Raw genomic sequence first — 10,940 nt, forward strand, 5'->3', positions numbered from 1 at the left:
TTTAAATACTGGTATAAGCATTATGCTACCAAACAATCTCAATCATAAATATGGATATAAATGCTATTTTAAAAACTATTACGGAATAGAGCTGAATAAGGCCTAAATAGAATTCTAATACCGGTAGGTTAACATTTAATAAATTTGAATTTATTCCTTAATTACAACAAGAAAAATGGGCAAAATAACATGGAAACGGAAACTTAAAGCCCCACAAAACAAAACATACAAAAAAAAAAAAACAACAACAACACATAAAGAAATGACTCGATATATAGTATAAATTTACATTTCCACATATATAATTCATATATATATGTGTATTTTTCAAGGAAGAAGCTTCAGTGGACGTATCATAGCATTATCTTCATGATCCAAAATCTGCATGAAAAGAACATCATCGATGAATCAATCAATCAATCAGAATCATGATCATGTAATAGAAGAAGTAAAAAAAGCGTTAAGATGGAATCTAAACTTACATGGCAGTGATATACATAACCTGGTTCTTCACTTGCATCAAAAGGATACGCCTTTGCTTTGTTATTCTCAACCAAATTAAACTTAACCACCACCGTCGTCTGGTACCCAGGTTCAATCTTCACCGTGTTCTTCCAAGTCTTCTCGTTTTCCGGCGTATTAATCACCTTCCCAGTTGCGTGCTTACTCACGTTGCATGCAATTGCATCGTTCTTAACACTCATGCACGCACTGAATGTAGATAAATCCACCAGCTCCTGCGCTTTAAGTGCTTGAATTGTACCGAGATGGACGTGTAATGGGTGATTATCGCCGGTCAGGTTTATCACTTCCCATACTTCTGTGCTGCCGGATTTTGGCGTCTCCGTTACCGGATCTTCAAATCTTTTCCCATTTATGTATAAATGGGTTGGAGTTCCGGTTTGACTTTGGTACTCGTACATCACAATGTACCTTGTAACTGCTGCTCCTGCTGTTGATGCCGTCTGATATTCAACCAAATTTGGTGGGACTCGTGATGTATCAGGCGGTGTCGGTGATTTAGGGTTAATGATGAACTTCATGATCTTACTGTTCAGCTCGTCAACCGAATTACCAGTCGGGTACGGGTATGGAGCATCATTGGTCAAAACGGATTCTTTGGCAGATGCTTTCGAGAAATCAATGATGACGTCAGCAATCTCCGAAGGAGCTAGGAGTATGGTGGGTGTAGAGATTGGATAAGGTAGGTATGATGCATCTGATCCTACTTGGATAAAAGATAAGCCGTTGGATAAGGAAAAACGGAAGTATCTTGCATTGGAGGCGTTGATTATGCGGAATCTGTATTTTCTTCGTTTGCTCCTCAAGATAAGGCGTTGATTATGCGGAATCTGTATTTTTTTTATTGTTCAAAATTAAAAATGACCGATTACTATTTAGAAGATTATTTTATTTTACTTATATTTTTAATTATCTATATTTATATTTTTTTATTATAATATATGTATTTTATTATTCTTATTAATGAACTCTTAAAATTTTTAAAAATAAAAAAAAAGTAAATGAATTCAAGTAATTATAATTGATGGATACAAGAGTCAATCTATAGTCTGGATATTATTTTTTTCTGCAGCCGTATTATATAAATATAGGTGCGATTATTAAAATTTTAATTTTATATAAAATAAATATAATATTATTAAATTAAATATTTATATTTAATTATATATTTATTATACACATTTTAATTAATTTTATATAAATTTCAATAACTATCATTAAATTCAACAATAAAACTAATGGATTTTAGTTACATAATATTGAAATATTTTCAAGATTGTAAATTTATGAATTTAAATATTAATTGAAATTTAATAAAAATAAATTTAATGAATTATTTAAATTGATTAAATTAAAGATGAAAACTGATACATGATATGAATTCTGTTTGTTATTGAGTTTCAGAATTTAAAATTATTTTTTAAAATAAAAATATTATTTTAGAAATTATTAAAAAAATAATTTAAAAAAATTATTTTATTATTTTAATATTTTTATGATTAAAATTAATTAAATTTAATTTTTTATTTTTTTAATATTTTTTAATTAATATAATTAAAAAAATAATTTATAAACAGTAATTTTAATCGCAATATCAAACAGGAGCTAAAATAAATTAACTGTCAAAAAAAATTAACTGTTAAGATATGCATTGATTTAAATGAATTCGTAATATCTGACTTTGAGATTTTACCGAGTCACCTCATCATTTTTTTTTTTTTTACCGACAGATTGGTGTCAATTTCATTCATAAGAAAACGTGGTACAAAGTTGGCCCAATAGGCCAATAGATTAAAATACAGTAAACAGCAGCTAACACTACCCATACCCCTTATAAGCTAGAAGAATTCTTACAGACAAACCTTCCGCCGCTGTGTTGCTGACCATCAACCACAAGGTAGCACCACTGATTTGTACCCACTGAACCATGGAAGAAGAAAATAGCCAAGAAGAAGATAGAACTCAAAAGGCATCTCAATCTTATTTAGTCAGAAGAGGCGGCGATGGGAGAACTCCAGTCAACTCTTATATCCTCAGGATGGCTCCTCCCCTTTCCAACAAATTGAAGCACCTTTCTCTCTAAATTACAATTCACTCTTACACAAGGACATGCAGGTTAAAATAGGACAAACCCACACAAAGGCACACCATCGACAGGGAACTAGCAAGCACAACAATGAAAAACCCTCACCAAATATTCTCGATCTGCTTTAGAAACAACCAAAATGAACTATTTACAAACCCACATCGAAAATTGCGCAGGGGCGGGGTGGTGTTGTGGAACCCACTTGCAAGCAACAGAGAGAGTCGCGACACCGGCAGAGAAAGAGGGAAAGAACCCTGGAGACTAACCTAATGGACTATGATCTATGTGTAAGGTCATAAATATCAAAACCTGACCAATACAATTCACGTGAGTATTTGCGAACTCGATTCTCACCGATACATGATCTTAATAATGAGGAATTATTAGATATATTAAGTATACATACATCTTCATTATGAAAATATGAGTTTTGTATTTTTATAATTAAGTAAAATTATTTTATTATGTATAAAAAATATTATTTTTTAATATTCCTGATACATCTAATAATTAATCTTTGATGAGATATTATCTAAATCTTTAAAATCACCTCCAATCGGTTAGCCTAAAGTTGAGTAGAATTCAGTTAAAATTAAAAAATCGAATCGAATATATGCGGTTTAATCGGTTTGATTTTAAAATTTAATCGGTTCAGTTCAATTTTACATTATAAAAATTTCGGTTATTTCGGTTTGAGTCGATTTTAAAGAGAAAAAAATCAATTAAACCGAACCGAATAGAATAGTAATTTATATATTCAAATTGAACCAAATCGATTTTTGAATTAATATATTTTTATGAGAAATTTATGAATTATATTTAATTTTATATATATTAATTGTTTAATTTCATTTATTAATGGTTATTAGGTTCAAATCAAAGTCAAAATTAGACCAAATAACTTGAAAATCAAATCTAAATTAAAAAATCAATCAAAAATTAAAACCGATCAGTTTAAACTGAATCGAACTGAAATAGAGCGATTCGATTCGATTCGATTTCTCACTCATTTCGATTCAGTTCGATTTCTAAAATTTAAAATTCGATTTTTATAATTTAATTTAATTTGATTCAGTTCGGTTCGGTTCGAACCGAATGCTGACCATTAATTTAGCCTATTAAGGTAAAGAGTTAATAATTTAGATTACATAGCTATTAGCACAAAAAAGCTCTATGAGGTGCGAGGATCCAATCTTATTGTCTCTCTCTAAATGTTGTTTTTTTTTTTATTATTATTACATTAGAATAGATTGATCTGATTTATTGAAATATCCATTTTAAATTGGCTGAATTTTTAATTTATTAATTATATGACTGATTCACACTGATTTAATCCAATTCTTTGAAATTCAGGATTTAACATTTAAATCATACATGCCACTTATTCTATTCCCCATTAATCCAATTCAACCGACCGAAAATCCCCTTTTCATATGTCAGAGGATAAAATAGCTAGTCGCGTCAAAGCTACATAAAAAATTGAGACATCTCTTTAGTGCAATTTCATAATTATATATGCCTACTCCATTGTACATATATTATATCTAATCATCACTATCCCAATATTTATGGCTTTGATACTAAAAATCTTCTTCTTTTGAGTATATATATATATATATATATATAACTCAATCATTAGAGATTCTTCAATAGATAATCTACCATCCTCATCGTTACTTTCTTCTATTTTACAGCTGGTTTTACATGTTAATTAAATCCTCAAATTAATTATTCTTGTATTTCTGACCCGCATCAAAAACCATCAATTAATTTAGTTCAGTCTTATTTGTTTTTATTAATTTTTTTTATTTTCTTATTTTTATTCTAATAATCAATAATATATATATTATTTTAAAATATAATTAATCTGCTTTTTAATTTATTAAATCAGTCAAATTAATAAAATCTTAATAAGCAATTAATCAAGTTTATACAAAAAGACTTTACGACTCTAAGGTTCTGTTCAATAATATTAACCGTTCTAGTAGCTGATAATTATTTTAATAGTTGTCTAGCTGTTTATATAATGATTTAAAATAGTAGTATTTAATAAAAATAATTGTAGTGTTAAATGTAAAAATAATGATATTATCTTATTGATCAAAATTAAAATACTCTCTCAATTTTTAAAAGATAGAGTAACTTTTTATAAATTATTCACTCATTCTTTAAATATTGGTATAAGCAATATGCTACCAAACAATCTCAATCATAAATATGGATATAAATGCTATTTTAAAAACCATTATTCTAATACCGGTAGGTTAACATTTAATAAATTTGAATTTATTCCTTAATTACAACAAGAAAAATTGGCAAAATAACATGGAAACGGAAACTTAAAGCCCCACAAAACAAAACATGCGAAAAAAAAAAAACAACAACAACAGACAAAGAAATGACTCGATATATAGTATAAATTTACATTTCCACATATATAATTCTCATATATATATGTGTATTTTTCAAGGAAGAAGCTTCAGTGGACGTATCATAGCATTATCTTCATGATCCAAAATCTGCATGAAAAGAACATCATCGATGAATCAATCAATCAATCAGAATCATGATCATGTAATAGAAGAAGTAAAAAAAGCGTTAAGATGGAATCTAAACTTACATGGCAGTGATATACATAACCTGGTTCTTCACTTGCATCAAAAGGATACGCCTTTGCTTTGTCATTGTCAACCAAATTAAACTTAACCACCACCGTCGTCTGGTACCCAGGTTCAATCTTCACCGTGTTCTTCCAAGTCTTCTCGTTTTCCGGCGTATTAATCACCTTCCCAGTTGCGTGCTTACTCACGTTGCATGCAATTGCATCGTTCTTAACACTCATGCACGCACTGAATGTAGATAAATCCACCAGCTCCTGCGCTTTAATTGCTTGAATTGTACCGAGATGGACGTGTAATGGGTGATTATCGCCGGTCAGGTTTATCACTTCCCATACTTCTGTGCTGCCGGATTTTGGCGTCTCCGTTACCGGATCTTCAAATCTTTTCCCATTTATGTATAAATGGGTTGGAGCTCCTGTTTGACTTTGGTACTCGTACATCACAATGTACCTTGTAACTGCTGCTCCTGCTGTTGATGCCGTCTGATATTCAACCAAATTTGGTGGGACTCGTGATGTATCAGGCGTTGTCGGTGATTTAGGGTTAATGATGAACTTCATGATCTTACTGTTCAGCTCGTCAACCGAATTACCAGTCGGGTACGGGTATGGAGCATCATTGGTCAAAACGGATTCTTTGGCAGATGCTTTCGAGAAATCAATGATGACGTCAGCAATCTCCGAAGGAGCTAGGAGTATGGTGGGTGTAGAGATTGGATAAGGTAGGTATGATGCATCTGATCCTACTTGGATAAAAGATAAGCCGTTGGATAAGGAAAAACGGAAGTATCTTGCATTGGCGGCGTTGATTATGCGGAATCTGTATTTTCTTCGTTTGACGTCAAGATAAGGCCAAGCTTTACCGTTGACAATAACAGCGTCACCGAAGTATTCCGGTTGCCATTGTGGGTGTATTGTTGGATTGATTCCAGTGTAATTCATGTACAACGAACCATCTTTGTAAAAGCTTCGATCGACGATCATTAAATGACGATCAAACTCTGGGCCCATTGGGAGGTTTAATTTTGCGTCGAGATATGGATCACGAATTACATAGGCTGCGATCAAACCAGCTAGGAGATTGACACGTGTCAGACCAACTGCATGATCATGGTACCAGAGATTACCAGAGTGTTGCACGTTAGGGTAAGTATACGTTGGTTGAGACCATGTAGGCCCAGTCTCACGAAATCCTGCTGTGAACCAAGCTAAAGCATGACCGTCCGATGTTGGTGGATGGACCCCACCGTGGAGATGAACAACAGTGGGGACACCTCCGTGCTTAGGGATGGCTGTTGGGACCGTTGGATCCCACGGGAGTATGTGAGATTGAGGGAGAAAATTTTGCCACGTCACAGATGTAGGTACTCCTTTAATTGCCTCTATAGTGGGGCCAGGTACAGTGGCGGTTGCAGCCGATGTTCCGTAAGCAAATACAGTTGTGGCTGGGAAATCGCGGTGAAATTTCTGAAAGAAATAATAAAACGATGTCGTTTAAATGAATTACACAAAATAACTATATTTTTAAAATAATTAAAAACAAGTGTTTTATATATATATATATATATATATATATATATATATATATATAAAATAATTTATTGAGGTTAATAATACACGAAAACGAGTAATGAACAACCGAATAACATATGTCAAAGTTCATAGTCCAATTCAAATAATTGTAAGGTACTTAGAAAAGAAATTTAGATATTTAAATAAAGAGTTACTCGTCTAAGTATATTAATGGAGACTTAGATTAAGATAAGGATTTCGAGATAACTACCGTAATTAGAGTTTCAAAATATTAATAGAAATACATTAAAATCTAAATAAACGCTATCAGTTACGCTAATGAAATTATTTTTATTCATTTATAATCTATTTTTCATTACTAATTTAAATATTAGAGTGGTAGTTAACTTTTTTTCTATTATCTTGCAGATCTAATACACAAATCAATCATTCTATACCCATAAAAAAGAATTTTAATATTAGATAAATATACTTATGAAATATTTTATTAAACTAATTTACTGTTATGTAATTATATATGCAATTATCCCTATCGAAGTCGTTGATGTGTCGTAGTTGATATAGCATAATATATTCTAGAACTTTGAAAACAAATCCTCCCTATGATTGCAATTAATTAATTATAAAATTTTACTATTAATTTTATTTTAAAACTACCATTTTTTTTCATTTTTCACAGTGAATATGACCTGCAAGACACGTTACCTCCCCAAGATTCAATGTTAAAAATTAAAAATAACATACTTTTAATAAAAATAATTAGGAAAAAAAAATTAAATAATATTGTTTTCATTAGAGAGAGAAAAAATAAATTATTTTATTGTTTATTTACTTATACTTTATAAAGTGGTCTGTAAGATATGTAATTATTGTCCATTAGGACTGGAGCAATAAATTAATTTTTTAATTAATTTTATTATTATGATTTGCACATGTTAATTATTATATATGGCTTTTTTTTTTTTGAAGAATTATTATATATGACTTATTGTACGCGCAATGAATATTATATTTGGCTCTTGAATACTTAAGCTAGACAATTATATAGTTGCTTCCAGGTAAGTGGCAGGCTGTAGAACATTAAATAAATATTAAAAATATAAGAAAATTAATTAAATTTTTTGAGTTTATATATCTTGCAAATCCATTAAATTTTAAATATAAACAACAGATAATAAAAAGAGACATGATTTATTTGATTTTATATAAATTTTTACTTGAAACTCAAAACTCAATGGATATTGAGGCAGACTCATGGCATCTAACAGAGTTGAATGGAGAGAGAGAGAGAGAGAGAGGGAAGGAAGGGCCAGAAGAAACTCATACCCATTTGATCTGATACATGCCAATAGTGAGTTTGGCTGGGTTGGGAGATCCATATTTGTTGGTGGTGTAACCAAAGAGCTTGGGCATCTCTGGAAGTTCATCAACGTACATTTGAAGAGAAGCAGCAATTTCATGCAGAGTTGCTTCTGTAACTGGGCTAGGTTGTGCCATAGATATGCTACAGCTTACCATGATTAAGAGTAGAACTGCCCATGATGATTTCTCCATCTTCATGATCATCTTCATTTTCTACCTTCACAATAACCCAAAAAAAAAAACCATTAATAATATACATGATCATTAGCTAAACAGGCATGAAGGTTCCATCTCTATGCATAGATATTGGGATATTTTCATTTCTTAAAAGCTTACAAGAATATATTCCTAGCTACCCATCAATGTTGTTGGTAAGATTTCTTGAGGAAAAGGACAATCTTAAACAAACAGCTTGTTTAAACACTCTTAATTAATAGTTAGGAGGTTAAATAATCATCTAAATAAATGATAATGATTAGCAAATCATTATCTAACATGGGAAAATATGAAAAACAAAAGAAAATTAAAGAAGAAAGAATGCAATATTGTCATAGCATGTACCTCAAGAGAGAGAGAGAGAGAGAGAGAGGAAGGGAGAGAGAGAGTGGGGGGAATGCGTGTGGCGAGCACAAGGCAAGCGATGATGAGATGGACTTTGAGCTCAGCTCTATTTATAGCGAGTGATAGCTGTGATTAGGTGTATAAGCTCTTGCATGTATATTCTGTGTGCGCTGAAATTGACTTCCCTAATCCTTGTATTATTATTATTAAAGCAATTTAGCAAATCGAATATTTGTTTGAACTAAATAAATGTGATGATAAAATAAATAAGTAAAATTGAGAACACTAAATTTAAGAGATTCAACGTAAGCCTATCTTAACAAGAATCAGAGAATAATATTTAAACCTTAAAATATCAAATATACATTCAAAGAGCTCACTTGTTAGAGACTCTCCTGTGAAATACTCTTCATATCTCTCTCTTATTATAAAGAAGCAACAAGGATTCAACATAGTTGAACCTACATATATTTTGAATTTGAGAGATTAGATCGAGTTATCAGATCGACTTTCCTTCTAAGTAATCATTGCTTGTACATTAAAGTGCTTTTAACAATAAATGTTTAAACATAGTTGTGAAATTTTCTGAGTCAGTGAGTGCTGCAGATTGTTGGCAAGATTCGATTTTTGAATTTGGAGTTGCTTCCATCAAATTGGCTTTCCTTTACTTGTATTTTCTTTCAATTTTTTTAGTTAATCGATGGAGGATTCCAACATTGCCCTCTAAAAGTGTAATTGGAATGGATTAATTTTAGTTTTAGTTCTAGTTATCACTTGTCAATGACATAGCTAATTATTTTTAAGGGGGCTAAAGTAAAATTAATTGTGTTATCATGACAGCCCTCAATCCTCTAGCTCTGTTTGTATCACTTGTACTGCATGTGGTGGCTCCATCTAAGGTTCCACCTTTTCCTTATTACATAGCTCATGGCTTTAGTTTCTTTTTTTTTCTTACTAATCCATGGATTCACTTGAATTTGACTCATTGCGGTATTACCCATCATGTTTTTTTAATCCCAAATTATGATATACTTTGATCTTATGTGAAATTCTTTGATATAAAAAATGTTGAAAATTATCAACAATATCTAATTATTGAGCTTGGAATTATTTGTACCAAAATAACTTAAATTATTACGATACCAACAATAATTTTGGCCACACATACCAACAATCAATTTTTCACCTTCCTGATCATAACTTATTATTTTTTTTTATTAACCTCATCATACCTTAATGAGCTCATATATCGGCAAGCAACTTGTCACCTTCCTCACAATTCTCAATTTGGAAGCTTCATATGTAAGCTAATAACATATGCTAGGGTATATTATAAATTCAAGTCACCATCCAACATTATTATTATTATTATTATTATTGTTGTTATCTTAAATATTAAGATATGATAAAAATTATAATATATTTTGTCTATTTTTAATAAGAAATAAATTAGTTTCCGATGTATATTTTGTGTAATCCTATTAAAATTCACCATAAATAGATTGAAAACTATAACATTTTACTTCATTACATTTTAATTTTTATAACAATTTAATCATATAATTTTAATATTTATAACAATTTAATCCCTCAAATTTGAGTTGATTACTTCAATTTATGGTTAACAGTGAATTTTAACAGAAGAAATATTATGTTAACAGAAACATATATTAAAGACTAAATTATTTTTATTAAAAATAAAAAAATTAAACTTTAGTTTTTTATCATACCTAAAGAACTAAATTGCAAAACACCCTTATTGTTATTATTGTGAAATGTTCATTTATTCAAGCACTTCAAATTCTAAAAATTTATTGTTAGTTTCTTCAAATTTTAAAGAAATTTAAGGGTATAATGTCTAAATTGAAGGTTCCATATAAACTAAATGAATAAAAAAATTTATTTACGATCATTTTTTTATATTTTTAATGTCTAATTTAATAAAATTCAATTTTTTAGAAAACAATTCGTGTGTGTTGCAAATTAAAAGCCTGATTTTCTATTTTAAAATCTCAAAAATAAATATATTATTTAAGTAAAATTTTCTTTAACTAATAAATAAAATAATATTAAACAATTTCTAAACAATTCGATATGATTTTCAAAGAATATCCCTCTTGTTTAATTTTAATAAATAAGTAAATAAATTAAAATAGTCAAATTCCAATGGCAAAGATGCCTAATTGGTTATTTAATAGTAATTAGGAAATGAAAATAAAAACAAGTTGCATGAATAAATAAATAAATAAATGGAGA

At 29.9% G+C, this 10,940-nt stretch overlaps 2 protein-coding genes across 2 annotated transcripts; both read right to left on the reverse strand.

Annotated features, from left to right (window-relative positions):
• Window positions 1-109: 109 nt before the first annotated feature.
• Window positions 110-2,451, reverse strand: LOC131175323 (multicopper oxidase LPR1 homolog 4-like). Its single transcript, XM_058139057.1, has 3 exons — window positions 2,377-2,451; window positions 483-1,352; window positions 110-381 (listed from the first exon to the last, which is right to left on the reverse strand). Exons 1-3 carry the CDS (start codon window positions 2,449-2,451, stop codon window positions 328-330), a joined length of 999 nt encoding a protein of 332 aa, XP_057995040.1. The 3' UTR covers window positions 110-327.
• A 2,622-nt stretch (window positions 2,452-5,073) lies between these two features.
• LOC131175324 (multicopper oxidase LPR1 homolog 1-like) lies at window positions 5,074-8,758 on the reverse strand. Its single transcript, XM_058139058.1, has 4 exons — window positions 8,685-8,758; window positions 8,088-8,340; window positions 5,229-6,695; window positions 5,074-5,127 (listed from the first exon to the last, which is right to left on the reverse strand). Exons 2-4 carry the CDS (start codon window positions 8,331-8,333, stop codon window positions 5,074-5,076), a joined length of 1,767 nt encoding a protein of 588 aa, XP_057995041.1. The 5' UTR covers window positions 8,334-8,340; window positions 8,685-8,758.
• Between the last annotated feature and the right edge of the window lie 2,182 nt (window positions 8,759-10,940).

This window comes from Hevea brasiliensis, chromosome 17, assembly GCF_030052815.1.
Source record: "Hevea brasiliensis isolate MT/VB/25A 57/8 chromosome 17, ASM3005281v1, whole genome shotgun sequence".
Lineage (NCBI taxonomy): Eukaryota > Viridiplantae > Streptophyta > Magnoliopsida > Malpighiales > Euphorbiaceae > Hevea > Hevea brasiliensis.

What these genes read in the sequence shown, in the direction of transcription:
- LOC131175323 (XM_058139057.1), bottom strand. Translation starts at nt 2,451, where the DNA reads ATGGTTCAGTGGGTACAAATCAGTGGTGCTACCTTGTGGTTGATGGTC. An exon ending in CAGCGGCGGAAGGTTTGTCT is followed by an intron (nt 1,353 to 2,376) that starts GTAAGAATTCTT and finishes AAAAAAATACAG; the next exon opens with ATTCCGCATAATCAACGCCT. An exon ending in GTTATGTATATCACTGCCAT is followed by an intron (nt 382 to 482) that starts GTAAGTTTAGAT and finishes CTTTTCATGCAG; the next exon opens with ATTTTGGATCATGAAGATAA.
- LOC131175324 (XM_058139058.1), bottom strand. Translation starts at nt 8,333, where the DNA reads ATGAAGATGATCATGAAGATGGAGAAATCATCATGGGCAGTTCTACTC. An exon ending in GCATGTATCAGATCAAATGG is followed by an intron (nt 6,696 to 8,087) that starts GTATGAGTTTCT and finishes TATTTCTTTCAG; the next exon opens with AAATTTCACCGCGATTTCCC. An exon ending in GTTATGTATATCACTGCCAT is followed by an intron (nt 5,128 to 5,228) that starts GTAAGTTTAGAT and finishes CTTTTCATGCAG; the next exon opens with ATTTTGGATCATGAAGATAA.